Genomic DNA, 17,525 nt, shown 5'->3' with positions numbered 1-17,525 from the left:
TCAAGGGATCGAAATGGGAGAGGGTCCTCTCACTAACACCCATAATGATGAACTGGCCAGTTTCATTCCTGTTCCTGCAACTTTGGGCCCTGCTGCTTTAGAGGTATTGGTTCCAGAGGCGAGAGCATTTCCACTGGAGAACAAACAGAACTGCCTTCTGACTGCAGGCTCTTACCACTGCCTGATGGGGTCCGTGTTTGTACATTTCACTGCCTTGTCACCACCGACCCCTTGATGAACAGAGCAGGTCCCAGGGCTCAGGAGCTGCTGAGTAAAATATTTGCTGATCAGAACCTGATTTAAATGCTAGTAAATCATGGTCAGAGTGAAGATAGTTTTTGTATATTGTATGTGGAATATTGAGTTCATAATGTTCTAGATAAAGAGGAGGTGCAAGTATTTAAAACGTGAAGAAGGAAGTAGGGGAGGGAGAGTAGGATGAGAAGGAAGGTGAAGAAAGAGGAGGAGGGAGAGGAGTAGCGGAGGAAACAGGGAAAGGAGGCTCGGGGGGAGGGAGGGAGCGGAAATGCACAACGTACAGTGTCAGGCACTTCAGACGGTTCATCTGGAGACAAACCTACATACACGGCAAGTATTCTTCCTCCCCAGTCACAGATGGAGCCACTAAGGCGCGGGGAAGTTCATGCACTTGCTGAAGTTTCATCCAAAGCGACTGAAAGGGAATCTGACTTCAAGGTGTCTCATTTCCAACCTCATCTTCTTGCCATTATACCTCGCCATCAGAGAAAGCAGACATGTCATGAGAAGAAAACAGAAACACTGCTTAAAATCACCTGAAAGCATTCCAATTTGATCTGAAATTACGATTTTAACTTCTGAGCTTGACCCGTCTGCCGAAGCACAGGTTTAATAATCTGTGCTTTAATCCATGACTTCATCTATCTGCACAAGCAGGCAATTCTGGGATTTATAATCAGCGTGTTTCTATAATAGTTCTGTGATTTACTGAACATTTTCCCTAGCCAACACTTTACTATAGACAAATGATGTTATAGCATTTTGAAGGTACACATTTTAATTGTAAACTGGTTTGAGAATATTAATGTACAAAGTAGGACCTAAAACATCGGAGGAGTAATGTTGACAATAACTGTGTTTACCCCAGAAATAACATACACGCACTCTCTGCACTGAGTGCACAGTCGGTGCAGCCTGAAGTTTTCAAATCAACGGAGGCACTTCGGGATTATCTTCAAAGTCTGGATCTCCCTCGCTTGGTATGATTTTGGGTTCAGCTTGAACTCTTCTGGGCGTGTGTTTTTTCGCTTGAACTATGTTAGCCACATCAGGGAAGGCATGCTTGCTGGGATCTACTTCTAGTCTCTCCATTTGCTGGCTTCTACAACAAAAAGGGCAAAGGAAATTGAGATATCAGTTTTAAGTAAATTTCAGGTAGATTCAACTCATTCATTCATTTGTTCAGCAAATATCGGCAAGTACTATCCCTGGAGCATGGAGGCAAAGATAGAACCCCATCCCTGGTTTCAAGTAGCTTAGAGCCTAGTAGAAGCAAGAGTCGACCCTTGGAGAAATAAAGTGCTAAAGAGCGCCGCAGGGCCGTGCTGATGTGCAGGCAGGTGGAGGAGAGGGCAGCGGGGAGACTCTGCTTACCTAAGATTTTTTTGATAATTGAAATGATACAGCAGGCCATGCCCCAGAGCCAAGATCAATAATAGAATCACACCAGGCAGTTCTCACTCCTGAATGGAGCTAATCAGGCTCCTGGACCCTGCTGCTTCAGACCACTCAGCCTGCACTACAAGTTCAGGTGCACACCAAGCTTAGCCCACAGTTTCCCCTCCCACACGAACCCACTCCTCCGCCGGCACTCCATCCTTCCAGCGATAGCTGGAGTGAAACAGACCCAGGAAGCAGCTCTGCTGGCCACTGAGTCCCCTTATCACCGTCATAGAGAAAACTCTAGATGATACAGTCACAGGGCTGCTTTTCTGGCAATTTCCATTCCATAGGCCTGGAGTTGGACCCAGTAATCTGTATTTATATAAAGTTCCCCCAGGGATATCGATGATTTAGAAATTATTTTGGAATCACCGCACCATTAATTCATTCAGTTATTCAACAGATATACCTTAAATGCCGACTGTATTCTAGTTGCTGTGCTAGACACCAGAAATAGCATGGTCTGTGCAAACAGACAAGCTTCCTGGTAACATCTAGGAGTGCAGTGTTGTGTTCAATAGAAAAGTTATCATATCGTCATGTAATTGTCTCATTACCGACCTGTTCTCCCTATAAGACTGACATCTTTGAAGCAAAGGTATTGTCTTTTTCATCTTGTATCTTTGGCGTATAGCTTTACCGAATAAATAGTTGTTGAATAAATGAAAAAAAAAGTTATTATTGTGGATTAACGAAATTAAATAAGAAATTATCTCTGACCTAAGGAATATCACAGTCAGTCTAATCCAGGAGCTCCAAACCCATGTTCTCAGACCAAACTCGTGCAGCAGACACAATGTGGTGGGGGAAGGAGGTCCGATTTTCTTTGGAAAGTGTAAACTCTGCTGTTCTTACAACCCTCCCGCTCATTCCTGTAATCTGCACAGCCCTTGAAAGATCTGACTTTTTGATTCCTTAGTATCTTGACTAATACTTCTGGACCTGCTGAAGAAGAAAAATACAAAGTATACAAAGTCTATAAAAGGGCATTTTCTGAAGTCCCAGATTGTACACTATAAACAGTGTTAAGAAGTTACAGTTTTCAAAGACTTGCATTACAGTCACTATTAACTATAGCGTACTTTTTAATTCATCTGTTCTTATTAAAAGACTATGATATTTATGGCTTAATTAAGTAAATATCTAAATTCATCTATTATAATTATGCTGTCCTTGACTTTGAGGAAAAGCAGCCCATCTCAATCGTAGGCATATCTCTTGGGCCATAATTTCTGGATCTCAGTAATAAACTATGAGCTTAGCTAGTATGTATATAGTTATCTGCAGAGCCCCTGCTTCAGATGTTGTGAGGAATAGTTTGCATGCAGGGCTTTAATGACTCATGAATCTCTGGGCCTGAGGCACCTGAGGACCACACTCGTCCCCAAAATAAAGAGGAGAGGGGCTTTTCTCCCTGGCTGCTTCCTGTCCCTATGTCACAGGCCTAAAGTGACAGATGCCCATTGCTGGTTTTACCCACTACCTGGCTGTCAGACCAGAACCTCTGGCACCTACTAAGAATAGCTGGAAGACGGAATGAATAAATTACCATGGAAGAAAGAAAGAAAATGTCTAAAATCAGTAGGCAGTAGGCGTAAAATACATCAACGACTGACTCTTTCTATTAAAGAGCACAAAGAAATGACAATCTGTTGGGCTAGCTTATTTGGACCGAAGACTCCCACTACCCACGAAAAACTTTACTGAGATTGTGAAAGATGTGGTGAGATAATTAGGGTCCACAAGGTCAGAATTCAGTGAAAGGAGGAACCCAGAAAGGGGAATGGAGTCCTGAGACCACCTTTGCCCTGAGGGCATTCGGTGAGCCCCTAAAGTCAGGCTTTGGTCTTGCTGGATGTACAGAGTCTGGGGACAGAGGGCCAGGCCCTGAGCGTGCCAGGTGGGCAGTCTAACAGGATGCCCTCTCCCCAGTAAGGGTGCAGTCCCAAAGGGCTTTCGCCTCCTGTACGAGTGAATGAGAAGTAAACCCGCTCTGCCCACCTCCCCAGGGGGCTGTGAGGGGAGGTGCCCCAGTGGGACAGAAGAGGGATGAGTTGTCACCACAGGCTGGCAGTTCCATGGGTTTATAGCAGCTAAAAAACAAACAAACAAACCCTCAATCTTGAACTTAGACTGAAGTGGTTCTAAACTAGCAGTGTCTTTAGGATCTGCCCCAAAGCACACATCAATGCTCCCTGGCAGCGCACCTCCTGGACCTCTGAGAAGCCCCCAGCAAGGCAGCAGATCACAGGAAAGAGTAAACAAGCACTCAAGTAAACGGGCACTCTGCATAAGAATCAGCAGAAGCAACAAGAACAGAAATAGAGACGCAACAACTTCAGATAGTGACTAGGAAAGCATGAGTTATAAAAGCACTACACTTACGTTTAAAAAAAATATTCCAGACTTGAGAGTAAAATGCTGAAAACTTTCGGTCTAGAATTGGCAATAAGACAAAGATGCCTGCTATCACCCTCTTTTCAACATCGTACTGGATTTTTTCCCTATGCAGTCATGCGCGAAAAAGGAAAGATACAGGTTTGGGAAGAAAGAAAGCCATCATTCTTTGCCATATATCATCAGGGAAACGGGAGTTAAAACAACAATGACATACCACCACACACCTATTTAGAATGGTCCAGATCCGAACACCGACAGCACCAAACGCTGGCCCGGATGTGGAGCAACAGGAACGCTCACACATGACTGGTGGGGAAGCAGAAGGGTGCAGCCCCTTCAGAGGACAGCTCGGCAGCTTCTCACATAACTAAACATATTCTTACCACACGACCCAGCAGTTGTGCTTCTCGGCATTTACCCAAAGGAGCTGAAACTTTATGGCCACATAAAAACCTGCGCAGGATGTGTATAGCAGCGTTATTCATAATTGCCAAACAACTGGAGCAGCTAAGATGCCCTTCAGTGGGTGAATGGATAAATTAAACTGTGGTCCATCCAGACAATGGCATATTACTCAGCATTAAAAAGAAATGAGCTAGCAAGCCATGAAAAGACATGGAGGAACCTTAAATGCATATTACTAAGGAAGAGAAGCCAATCTGAAAAGGCTACGTACTGTATAATTCCAATTACATAACACTTTGGAAAAGACAAGATTATGGTGACAGTAAAAAGACTAATAGTTGCCAGGGGCTGTGAGTGGGGAGAGCGGGATGCATAGGTGGAGCACAGAGGATTTGCAGGGCAGTGAAACTACTCTGTATGACACTATAGGAATGGATACATGTCATTATACATTCGTCCAAACCCATAGAACGCACAACACCAAGACTGAGCCCTAACGCAGATTACGGACCTGGGTGCTAACAACGCATGGATGCAGGCTCACCAGCTGTAACAAATGTTGCACTCTGATGGGGGATGTGGATAATGAGGGAGGCTGCGCCTGAGCTGGGGCAGGGAGTATATGGGAAATCTCTGTGCCTTCCACTTGATTTTGCTGTGAACCTAATAAGACTGCTCTAAAGAAGAAAGTCTAATTTTTCAAAACGACACCATGAGGAGAGTAAGAAGGCAAGCCCAGGAATGGGCTACGTTTTATGGTCCTGCTTCCACCACTCACTTAACAACTTTGCGATCTTGGACAAATTGCTCTATCTCTTTGAACCTCAGTACATTAGGATACGAGGATTTATACTGCAGTTATTTTGAAGAGTAAAGATAGCGTATAGCATCATATAGCACAGGGTAGGCACTCAGTACTCAGTAAGTCCACTTTTGAGGAAGTTGTGTGTTTTCCGTCATCGTACAGTGTCACAGGACCACAAGAGTTCACTGGGTCAGTGACCTTCCCCCCAAACATGACCCCATCTGGTCCCAGTGAACATAACTCTCCTTCCCTTCATCTTCTCCCTCTATTCACTCTGTCTCCACAGCATGAGGAAAGGACCACTCAGGCTATGAGAGGGTTGAGGGGCCTATTCCGACCTCCCTGCCCCCAGTTACCGCTGCCTCTGTAGTCCTTTCCCCCAAGCCAACAACCTGCCTGACCTCGTGCCCATGTGCAGCATTTACAGGTGGCTGTTAGGCTAATGGGTTGCCCAGCCAGAAGCTGAGAGAATGTGTGTAAGGAAGTTTGTCAGTGATTAAGGAGCACCACAAACAACCTTCCCATCGATAGATTATGAACGGTCGTCAGGTGATCCTTTCTCAGTAACGAAAAAGAAAAAGAAAGGCTTTGTGAAAATACTGCAGGAGGTCCTCTTATGAAGAATTGTGCTAGGATATCTCTAATCATCAAGTGTAATCACAGTAATGACGGTATTCCTGGAGTCTTGAAAACCAGCTCCAAACTTTGGCAATGACTTGGTTTCCAATCCCTGTGATTCCTCATAAATTAGATTCGAACTCTTTACATGTGTTTGATGCCGCTGGGGGTTAATTATGACCGTGAAGATTCATAGTAGTCCTAACACCCTTGATTCTCTGTAAATTACACATGTATCTGAAATGGAAATCACTGAGCTGGGAAACATGAGAGTGGCTTTCCAAGGTTAAAAACAGCAACCCGCTTTTCAGAAGGAATTCAACTCCATACCTGTTGTTTAAACAAACCCCGTGTTTGAAAATCTCTACAAAATTTGACAGTTGTCTTTGAATATATACGAATGCCTGACTGCTTGTATTATGCAAGATATAAATATAGTTCCTGTTCAGGTATGTTTATAGTGGCAATTCTAGCATATACATTTGTATCTCAAAGATAGTTTGCCTTGGTCCAAAATAGAGTCTGCCGTCTGGACGGTACGAGTCTGGAAATCACGGCAAGGAGAAGGAGGGTTGAAAGAGCTGGGATGCTCATTCTAAGGAAGAACTGAGAAATAATGAGAGCTTTGTCTGAACTACTCTAAGGATTGTCACTGCTTGTGGGAAGTGGGCTTTGTTCTGGGGTGTCTCTGGGGGCAGAGCTAGAACCTTCAGTTAGGAATCAAAGAGAAGCTTTCAGACACTGGGGGAATATTGAGAATGCCACGAAGATTCTCTTGAGAGGGTGAGGATCCTGTTGAGAAGGAAGCTTAAGCCAAGGCTGGAAGGTGACCTATGACTGACAAGAGGGCACACACGGGGCCTCTCGGTCCTTGCAGCCCTGAGGGTTTTGGAATCTATGACGTGACACAGGTCATAAAAGGGAGGCGGTGAGCAGTGTTAGGAGCAGGGCTCAGCAGAGTCGTCCCAACAGGTCACAGCTACATGACCTCCTGACATTCCAAACTCCTCCCTCCCTCATTTTCCTCGTCTGTAAACTGAGGGTAAAAATTGTGAGGATTAAATGCGTTACTATGAGTAAAGCACACGGAATGGTGCCCGATACAAAGCAAGTGCCCGGTCGATGTAGCTGTCGGTGTGGCTATTGCCACTTTTATTATTGTCACCGGAAGCTGGAACCTAAATATACACAGATCTGTTTCTGAGCCCTGCAAATCAAGAGTCTAAGTTTGGGGAATAAACATTAATGTTCATGGTATGAATCCTTTTTGAACTTTCAGTCACTGTACCTATGTGGAAGGTGCATTCTAGGCACCAAATGACAATGAAGAGAACTCTAAGCGAAGTTAAGACGGGCTGAGGGGAGGGCACCTTTTGTTCGTCTTCTCCCTGCTGCTGTCCGGCGTGCTTTTCACTGGCTTTGATGTTCCTTGACAACCTGTGATTATCTCGCCCACCTAAAACAAAAACACAGGACATAGTTAGTGATACATTCTCTCTGATACATCTTCAAAAATATACACTATATATTTTTTAAATGCTAAAACATTTTAATTTCCACTACATATTCCATGAAAGAGTCTGACTTTAAGCCCCTACATGGGGCATGAGAAAGCTCCAATAGTCGCCCTGTATCCATGGGGATGCGTGCTAAGACCCCCAGTGCATGCCTAAAACCACAGATAGTACCAAACCCTGTATATAGTATGTTTTTTCCTTTACACACATACCTGTGATGAAGTTTAATTTATAAATTAGGCACAGTAAAATACTAAAAACAATAACTAGTGATAAAGCAGAACAATTATTGCAATATACTGTAATACATGTTACAAAATTGTTCAGATTTAATACCTTTTCCATCTTAACTAAGCACCTATCACTCACTGTGGCCATAAGTTTTGCAATTTGAGGTACGGCGGCAAAACCAGCATGAATTTCTTTTTCCTTCCTCACAATTTCACGGGTAGAAGATTCGTTCATACTGCAGATCTTAATAACCTCAGCATATGCTTTTCTTTCTTTCCTTATTAAGTCAGGAACTTTCACCTTTTCAATTAAAGGAAGCACTTTAAGGCTTCTCTTTCCTCGGTTTCAGTTACCCATGGTCAACAGTCTGAAAATATTAAATGGAAATTCCAGAAATAAACAATTCATATGTTTAAAACTGTGGGCCGTTCTGAGCAGCAGGATGAAATCTTGCACCATCCTGCTCCGCCCTGCCTAGAATGTGATGTGAATCATCCCTTTGTCCAGTGTATCCCACCAGTTCCTTAGTCACTTAGTAGCTGCCTTGGTTATCAGATCAACTGTGCTCGGGTTCAGGTAACCCTTAGTTTACATAATGGCCTCAAAGCGCAAGAGTAGTGATGCCATTGGTCAGAACCCCAGAAAGCCTAGCCCATTGTTTATCACATGTATGCTTCAATACATGGACGGTGACTGAGCAAATGAAGCAAGGCATCCTTGTCTGGGGGGACTATAGCATCAAATCTGGGGAGGTGAGTGTTCTTATTGCCCTTGATGGCAATCCGTCTCCTATGCGGTGGTACAAGCAACCGTTGTTTTAGATACTGCGGTTGTATATTTTTCCATCATATTTTATAAAAATTCAATCTGTGTGTGTATGTGTGATTTAGTTCAGTCCCTTCCCACAGACCTCATGGGAGGGCCTACGTGCAATGCAGCAAGGAAAGGTCTGCTTAAACACCACCCTTTCAATCATGTATTGAACACCCGACTAGGGAAAATACCTTTAAGCATGACCAATGGTTTGTGTGATGGCCAGACTTTTGCTGAGACTCCAGAAGAGAAAAAAACAACAACAAATGCCTCATGTACCAAACACAGGAAGTTTCAAGGCTGGAAGAGTTTGTTCAGAAACATCTTTTAAAAGGTATATTCTGCATAACAAAAACATGTAGAAGGAAACCATGAAAGAGCGAGCAATGGAAGCCACCAATGCAGTGTTCACTGGATAATTAGAGGAGGTGACTCATGGAAAGGATCGCTCAGTGAAGCATGTTTTTATCATCAAACGAGGTTTGCTTTGGAGGCAGCTAATTCCGAAATGATGTATTTGCTATGTTTTAAAGTCTATTTCATGCCAATTTTACTGCTTTCCATTCATTTCTTGCTGGCCCATGATGTAACATTTTTGGATGTTCATGTGCCAGGGTAGGAAGGTTTATGCTATTTTAAAGTGAAAACTTAAACGTTGTTTTTTTTTTCTTTTCTCTGATTGAACTAGTGTGATGGGTACAACTATTTCCCCCATGTTCCTGGCCTATCCATAAAGAAATGGAAATGCTTTTCAGTTTCTATCGATGCCAGTTCTGGTTTATTAAGCCACATTAATGTCAAATATGAGGGCAAGGAAAGACAGAGTTGAGGAGACTAAACAGAGATGCCTTGCAGTTGAGGGAGCAGAGGGCGGTAGTAGGCGTTGGGGTAATGAAAGCTGGCACCTTCCTCCTGGGGTGTCTCGGGGGTGAGTGGGGTCAGCAGGACCTCCCTCCGAGAGGCATGGCGGCAGGCTGTCGGGGAGCAGTGCTGTCCAGGAGAATTTTCTGCAACGATGGAAACGTTTCGGGCTGTCCAACACGGGGCCCCAGAGCACTCGCAATGCTGTTAGTGTAACCGAGACACTAAAGTTTTCATTTTATTTCATTTTTAAGTAATTTTAATTTCTACTGACCAAGCCAGAGAGATGGGAACATGACCAGAGTGAGCCCCAAACCTATGCGTGGGCTGCCCAACTCTTCTTTGGGAGTGAAGGTCATCCATCCATACCAGTTACCCCTAATTTATCCGAAGTCCTTGACCACATGGCCTTTTCAGTTCTGGAACTCTCTGCTCCTTCCTTGACATGCCTGGGACCTGGAACTGAGCGTGAGAATCCGGAGCCTGTGTTTCAATCTCTCTGATCAATGTGGGGTGTAGGCTGCTCCCTTAGCCCAACTCGGGACGACTTATCTAAAGGACCACGTGAGCCACAGAGCTTGGGCAGGCAGTGGCTGGGGCCTCTGTCAGGCCGGCAACGCAGCTCAGCTTCTCCCCTTTCCCAGTCATGCTTCCTCCCCTCCCACAGGTGTGGATCCCCAGGCTGCTCCCCAGCAAATGTTCTGCAAGCGCACCTCCATCTCAGGGTCTGCTTCTTGGGGAGCAGTGGCATCTGAGAGCCTTTTTATTTTTTAATATTTTAATTACATTAAATGAGACCAATGTTACTTAAAATTCATGAAAATGTCAACTTCAAGAAAAAAGGCTTTTGAGCCCAAAGCACAGGTTTTGTATTGCTTCGTGCTGTAAATGCGCTAATCAGAATGGGAGCACACGCATAATTAGAGTCTTACAACACCCCAGCTCTAACACTGCTATTTGTCCCATAATAAGCTCAGACAAAGATTCTCTGTGTTTATGGAAATGCAAATAGAATCGCAAATTTGGAACTTTTCTTCACCAGGAATTTGCTATGTACCAGAATCTCAATGTGTTGCTTATTTTTAAAAGATATTTTCAGCTCATTTAGTTTCAAATGTTCTTTTAAGTTTAAAAGTTAGGGGGAATTAAGAAATCAGCAGTAAGAAAAGTATTAACACCAGCATTCATACTGACACCAAAATTCATCTTAACAACAATATTTATATGAATAGCAGGAAAAACTCTTCTGATAAGAGATCTAATTTTCCCAAGTAGGGACCAAAGTTCAGAATTTCAAGGTACTGAAATAGTAACGTGGTTTCCCTCTATACCTGCAGCCTAGTGCTACTCGTCCTCTAGAAAACGATGCTCATTAACATCAAACTTCCTATTCACTTGTACAAAGTGTGTTTAGGGGTGACTAATGCGAAAGGTGTAAGGGCCAAAATATGTTTAATAAATTAGACAAAGTGGAGCAAATGGTTTCCTGAATCCATAGAGGGAAATGTAAGCAACTGCTTGGAAATTCAATTGTGGGATAGGCACAAAGGTACAAATTAACATTTTAATAATATTAGGTTATTTTAACGCATAGATTCATGCAATTGAAAGTTGGGAGTGAACATGGAGGTAGGAATTGAGTCCCCTTTAGTTCAGAAGGCAAATGTCCCTTCAAAAGGCTTTCGTGAGAGCTGGTTTTCCAGCCTTGGTTTAAATAGCACCGTGGGATGGAGTCCCTTTACCTCCCTGGGGTAGCAGCCTACACTGAGACCATCTACATTTACCTTAACGTGTACGTGGCTGCTTTACCAACCATAAAAGTTACTAATGCCAAGAAATCCAGACTACCTACATGAGCTGTGTAAGAACACAGTAAACAGACGTGAGGGAGAGAGACCTACCTCCTAATCCTTATTTTTAGGTTGAACCATAGAAATTACCAACATCTGACTATTTTATATAGGTTTAAAATTTTTTTTTTTTTTTTTTTGCGGTACGCGGGCCTCTCACTGCTGTGGCCTCTCCCGTTGCGGAGCACAGGCTCCGGACGCGCAGGCCCAGCAGCCATGGCTCACAGGCGCAGCCGCTCCGCTGCATGTGGGATCTTACCGGACCGGGGCATGAACCCATGTCCCCTGCATCAGCAGGTGGACTCTCAACCACTGCGCCACCAGGGAAGCCCTAAAAAATTTTATTTTATAATTAATTTATTTTTATTATTTTTTATTTTTGGCTGCGTTAGGTCTTTGTTGCTGTGCGTGGGCTTTCTCTAGTTGTGGCAAGCAGGGGCTACTCTTCATCGCGGTGCGTGGGCTTCTCATTGTGGTGGCTTCCATTGTTTTGGAGCACGGGCTCTAGGTGCACGGGCTCAGTAGTTGTGGCACACGGGCTCAGTAGCTGTGGCTCGTGGCCTCTAGAGCACAGGCTCAGTAGCTGTGGCGCACGGGCTTAGTTGCTCGGCGGCATGTGGGATCTTCCCAGACCAGGGCTCGAACCTGTGTCCCCTGCATTGGCAGGAGAATTCTTAACCACTGGACCAGCAGGGAAGCCCCCTGACTATTTTTGACCTAGAAAACCGTGATTTTCCACGGTTTAGCTTAATAGTTATTTACATGAAGTTAAATAAGAATATGTAAACAATCCCTCCATTTCAGATGAAGACTTGCTAGTGGGAAGTTAAAAGAGTGAATGGACAAAGAAAGTGGAATACAATGGAAGATATTTGTTACAAAAGAAAATGTAAACAATTGACCTTTTAACTTTTTCTTGTGAATTTCCCCTTGCTTCTTAAATAATAGTATTCAGGACAATGTGAGGTAAATTTCTCTTTCTCTTGGATCTTCATTTTGTATCACAGTTTCAACAATTACCTTCATTAAATCTTCTCAAAGAAATATTTACTGAGTATCTATTATGCACCAAGCATAGGACTGAGCAATAGATATGGAATGATAGATTTAAAAATTATCCCTGATCATCTCATGAGGAATAAAGACACAAAAGCAATTAAAATACACTAAGAGGGCTTCCCTGGTGGCGCAGTGGTTGAGAGTCCGCCTGCTGATGCAGGGGACACGAGTTTGTGCCTTGGTCCGGGAAGATCCCACATGCCATGGAGCGGCTGGGCCCGTGAGCCATGGCCGCTGAGCCTGCGCGTCCGGAGCCTGTGCTCCGCAACGGGAGAGGCCACAGCAGTGAGAGGCCCGCGTACCGCAAAAAAAAAAAAAAAAACAACAAAAAAAACAAAACACTAAGAAAGTGCAATTGATAGAAATATGCACAGACTCTACAGAAGCCCAAGGGAGGGAGTCAGACTGGGCGGCGTGGGGAGCAGTGATCAAAGAAGACTTACTAAGGATGTGATATTTGATGTGAATTTTAAAGAATAAGTGGGAATTTGCCAGAAGATGGAGATTATGAGATGAAGATTATATAAGGAATTAAGAACATTCCAGAGAGAGAAAAAAGCATAAACAAAGACTGGAAGGTAAATAACCACATAAACGAGCACCGAATATTAGGCGGATAATAGCTAGAAATAAGGCTGAAGAACTAGGCAGAGGTCAGATCTTGGGAGACTTTAAGGTGTTTGGACTTTGCACAAGAGGTGATGGAGACTTTTGCAGTATTTTTTTTCAGTGACATAGGTATTCATCTCAGCTGAAAGAGCAACATTCTAAACGCACTTCCTATTTTCATTAGCCGAAGTGTGTGATGTTAACAAAAATACTAAGTCCAGTGGAGTGACGGCTTTTGAAAATGTCTCTTTCTTCACTAGATAAAAATATAATTTTATTTCTTTTTCAACTATTATAGTCAAGTTCTCCCCCACCCCAACTCTACTCTGAAAATACTAATGACATACAATCCTGTTAGGAAACTGTCTAAATGTGTGTAATGGCCAGCAAACTGATCGCAAGAACACTCGTAAACTGTTGGCTAATTTAGCTGTTCTTTGGGGCTTTCATTCACCTACAGACTCCAGATATATGCATATTTCTCTAGCTGCCCCCTGACTCTCATGAGGTAGGTTTTGAACTCTGCATTCAAGATCACCGAGTACCTATACATCCTTGTCAAAGGGGACATTTGCATGAAGTAAAATCCATTATCCACAGCTGCCCCAGCATGGAGGAACATGAATGTTAACATGAAAATTAAAGGGAGATTCTGCTTAAATAGATTCAAGATTTATGAATTGGCTTTTACCCTCTTCAGTCCAGTAGTTTAATGAGGGTGTGCCACGGTGCCAAACTCACAGTACAGGTTTTGAGCCTGTTTGTCGTCCTATCCATTTCTGGCCCTGTTCTGTTTGTTACAGGGAGATGGAACCCTGCAGGCTTCGTTCGTTATCAAGCTTCCCATGTCATCTGGCTTCCAGCTGGGCTTGGCCAATGGGAAGCATTGGCGGGAGGCAGGGGGACCAAGAAAGAGAGACTTCGGGTGCTTCTCCCATGATCTCTATTCACGTGAGCAACTTCTCCAGCAGTGGCAGAGTCTACCCTGTGGCTGCCCAAGGCACCTGCTGCAGGTCTGGCTTCTTCCAGGGGACCCTAGGGCGTGGTTTCTGCCAACATCACCTCCTCCCTCTGTCCTGGGAGTGGTGGTGGCCTGTAATGTTACAAATTTCAAGGTGGTCTTACTCTCCCTTCTTTGGCATCTCAGATCTTCTGCTACCTATGCAGTACATTTCCTGAATTCCTCATATAAATTCCTGCGTAAATTTCCTGTATACATAATTTTCAATACTTAAGTGTTTCCTGATTTTCCATTAGATACTTATTGATTTACTCCATGCTCTCAAACTGCGGGGTGCTTGTTAAAATACACGTTTCCACATCACCTAATTAGACTATGCAGATAGTGGCCTGGGAATCTAGTGTTTTGAACAAACTCTCTCCAGGTGATTCTTAGGATCAGGCAAGTTTTCTGTTTTTTTTTTTTTTTTGCTGTACGCGGGCGTCTCACTGCTGTGGCCTCTCCCGTTGCGGAGCACAGGCTCCGGACGCGCAGGCTCAGCGGCCATGGCTCACGGGCCCAGCCGCTCCGCAGCATGTGGGATCTTCTCGGACCAGGGCACGAACCCGTGTCGTGCATCGGCAGGCGGACTCTCAACCACTGCGCCACCAGGGGAGCCCCAGGCAAGTTTTGAAATCAGTTTTAGCTGATCCCACGGCTTCTAGCCGTTCTGGATGCAATTCATGTATACAAGCCACATTTATGGGATGCCTATAACACCCCAGGAACAGGACCAGGAGCTATGATGCTATGGTGAACCAGAAAAGCATGGTCACTGCACTGATGAAACATCCCTCATCATCACTAAAATGATATACTTTGATCTACAGATGAGAGATAATAATTGTATAATTACACACAGTCATTTAATGGACTGATTTTAGATATTTAGATGGTTTACAATGTCTCATAATTATACTATGGTGTCTACCTGTATACATTAATTGCTATCATATATCCATTTTATTAGGAGAGTAAAAAATTAGAATTATTAGGTCATAAAGTACTTTTTAAGCTTGATATATGTTGACAATTTTATTTTCGAAAAGATTACATCATCCTCTATTTCCTCTAGCACTTTATTAGAGTACTGTTGAACCTTCACAGGCATGGAATTTTATTGATTGTTTTGCTAGAAAACTGGTAGCGGTTCTGGAAAGGGGAACCAAATAGCTGGGGAAGAGGGATGGAAAGGATGTTTGCTTTACTTGTAAACTTAATACTTTGGAATTTTGTCCTGTAAACACATTATCTACGTATTGTTAAATTATTTAAAAAAGGAGGCCATGAGACTGAGGGAACTCTAATACCATAGACGTTTTTGTGCTTCTTTTGTAACTGTGATTTACCTCTTTTCTATTGGGGTTTGGTATTTTTCTGAAACACTTTCATGAATTTATATGTAATACTGATATTATATCTTCTTTGGTCTTTTGTGGTGTTTTTCCTCGGCAATGGGACATGTCAGCATTTGAAAAACTGTATATTGTCTTGTTTATTAGTTTACTGTCTGTTTTCCTGCCACTAAAATGTAAACCCCAGGAGGAATTTCTGTGCTGGGTACATGACAGGCCCTCAAAAATTATTTGTTCAATGAATGAATAAATGGATGAAATATAAATGAACAATAAATGTTTATGAATGGTGGTTTTTGACATACAGCTTTGGTTAAAGTAACCAAAACTATTGCTTTTCCTTGGTGATTTCTGCCATTGTTAGCCAATCTCTGCAGAGAATAAAAGTAAATATTTACCTTATCTCCACTTATATATTTACTTTTATTGAAGTATAGTTGATTTATAATATCATATTAGTTTCAGGTATACAGTATACTTTTATTTCTTTCTAAAAATATTTAAAAATAATATTTAATTCTTTAATCCATATGAAATTTATTTTGGTATAAGATGTGAAATAAGATGACAACCTGATATTTTCCTAATTAACCAATATCTCCCAATCTTATATAAAAATTAATTTGAAATGGATCATAGACCTAAAGGTAAAAAAGCTAAAATGATAAAGCCCCTAGAATAAAACAAAAGAGAATATCTATGAATCTAAAGATTTCATGGACATGAGATAGGAAGCAACAATCCAAATAGAAATAAAATAATTCATATTAGCAGTAAATCTAAAAACTTCATTTTCTTACTGAATTAAAAATAATAAGCAAGTGATTGGCTGGGAAAAATGTCCAAAAAACACAAGCCGTGATAAGTAGTTTTGGGGTTTCATTCTTCAACTAATATTTATTTGGTACCTAGAAGACAGGTACTATTCCAGACACTGGATGAATCAAGGTCTCTATGATCATGAACCTTACACTTAGATGGCGAAGACAAACCATACAAAACTGAACAAATCAGATCGTTTCTTACAGTGATAAATACTGTCATAACAATAAGCCAGGTAATATAACCGAGAAAGATGACTGACGGAATGTAGCTGGCCACGTTAGCACTGATGATCAGGAAAAGTGCCTGTTTAAAGGAGGCACTTTGTATCACCTGTGTGATACAAAGGAGACAGGCGTGAACAGAAAAAGGGGGCAGAGTGCACTTAGCAAGAAAAAAACCAACAAGTACAAAAGTCCTGTGGTGGGAAGTGAGGCTATTGTGCTCCAGGAAAGGAAAAAAAGCCAAGTCTGGGCCATAATGAGAAGAGGAAAGTGGAAGAAGAAGATGCTAGAAATGCAGGCAGATGCTAGCTCGTACAGAGCCTTCAGGGCCACAACAAGGAAATGTGAATATCACTCCAAGTGCAACGGGAAGCCATTGGTGGGCTTTAAGCAGAATAAAATGAACTGATTTATGTGTTTAAAATGTCACTTTGGCTTCTGCATGGAGAAAGAAAGGGTGGAAAGAACAGAATCAGGGAAAACAGGGAGAGGGCATCAGAGGTGGTCTGGTTGGGCGATGACACTGGCTTGGACAGGAGTGAAGAGGGAGATGGTGACAAGTGACTGGATTCAGGGTACATTTGGGCAGTAGTGCCAACAAGATGTAGGTTGTGAGGGTCAGAGATATGTCAGGGATGCCTCCTAGTCTTTGACTTGGCCAGCTGGGGAGATGATGGTGCCATTTTCTGAGACAGGAAGGACTGTGAGGCAAAAAGATCTGCAGAAGGAAATCATGGGTTCACTTAACCACTTTAAATTAGTCACGCCGATTACAAATTGGTTTGTCAGTCGGCAGCTGCATGTAAAGGGTCTTTGATTCTAAAGCCTGTATAGTTTGCTAATGTTTACATTTTTAATTTTCCAAGTAATATATATTTTTTATTCCTTTTGTGGTTTAATCGCATTTTAGGACAGTATTTTGAATTTTCCAGTTTTATTTGTTGGTTTACTCTATTTCATACACAATTTTATTTCTATTGACTTGTAATTAAATGTAATTTCTATAATTTTTCATTTGGAAATTAAAGTGAACTTTTCATAGGGTTTTGTTAATTATGAAGTTTTTAAATGATCTTAATTATATTATTCAAATAATAAATGGTCCTACATTTTGTTGATCATATCAAAGACAGAAATTGGTCATAAATCTTCCAGTAGAGCTGATTCTGTTGATTTTCCCTATGTTTACAAGAACTTACATTTTAAACACTTAAATAATGTACGTCTAATAAATATAAGGCAGTGGATCTTTATT

At 42.4% G+C, this 17,525-nt stretch overlaps 1 protein-coding gene across 5 annotated transcripts in view; it reads right to left on the bottom strand.

Moving 5' to 3' along the window:
* Nucleotides 1-1,010: 1,010 nt before the first annotated feature.
* The window catches only part of DNAAF11 (dynein axonemal assembly factor 11), a 77,951-nt gene continuing 61,436 nt past the window's right edge, over nucleotides 1,011-17,525 (bottom strand). For 4 of the 5 annotated variants that reach the window (XM_067711218.1, XM_067711221.1, XM_067711219.1 and 1 more), the window contains 2 exons: nucleotides 7,300-7,385; nucleotides 1,011-1,360 (listed from right to left, as the gene is read on the bottom strand). In XM_067711218.1, coding sequence (XP_067567319.1) covers nucleotides 1,183-1,360; nucleotides 7,300-7,385 — 264 coding nt within the window. In that variant the 3' untranslated portion in view covers nucleotides 1,011-1,182. Of the gene's footprint in view, nucleotides 1,361-7,299; nucleotides 7,386-9,264; nucleotides 9,556-17,525 lie in introns of those variants that run through there. The other variant, XM_067711220.1, reaches the window with a different exon arrangement.

Source organism: Pseudorca crassidens, chromosome 17, assembly GCF_039906515.1.
Source record: "Pseudorca crassidens isolate mPseCra1 chromosome 17, mPseCra1.hap1, whole genome shotgun sequence".
In the NCBI taxonomy this organism is placed as follows: domain Eukaryota; kingdom Metazoa; phylum Chordata; class Mammalia; order Artiodactyla; family Delphinidae; genus Pseudorca; species Pseudorca crassidens.
Note: the sequence above shows the minus strand (reverse complement) of the source record. Positions and strands in the feature narration are given on the sequence as shown.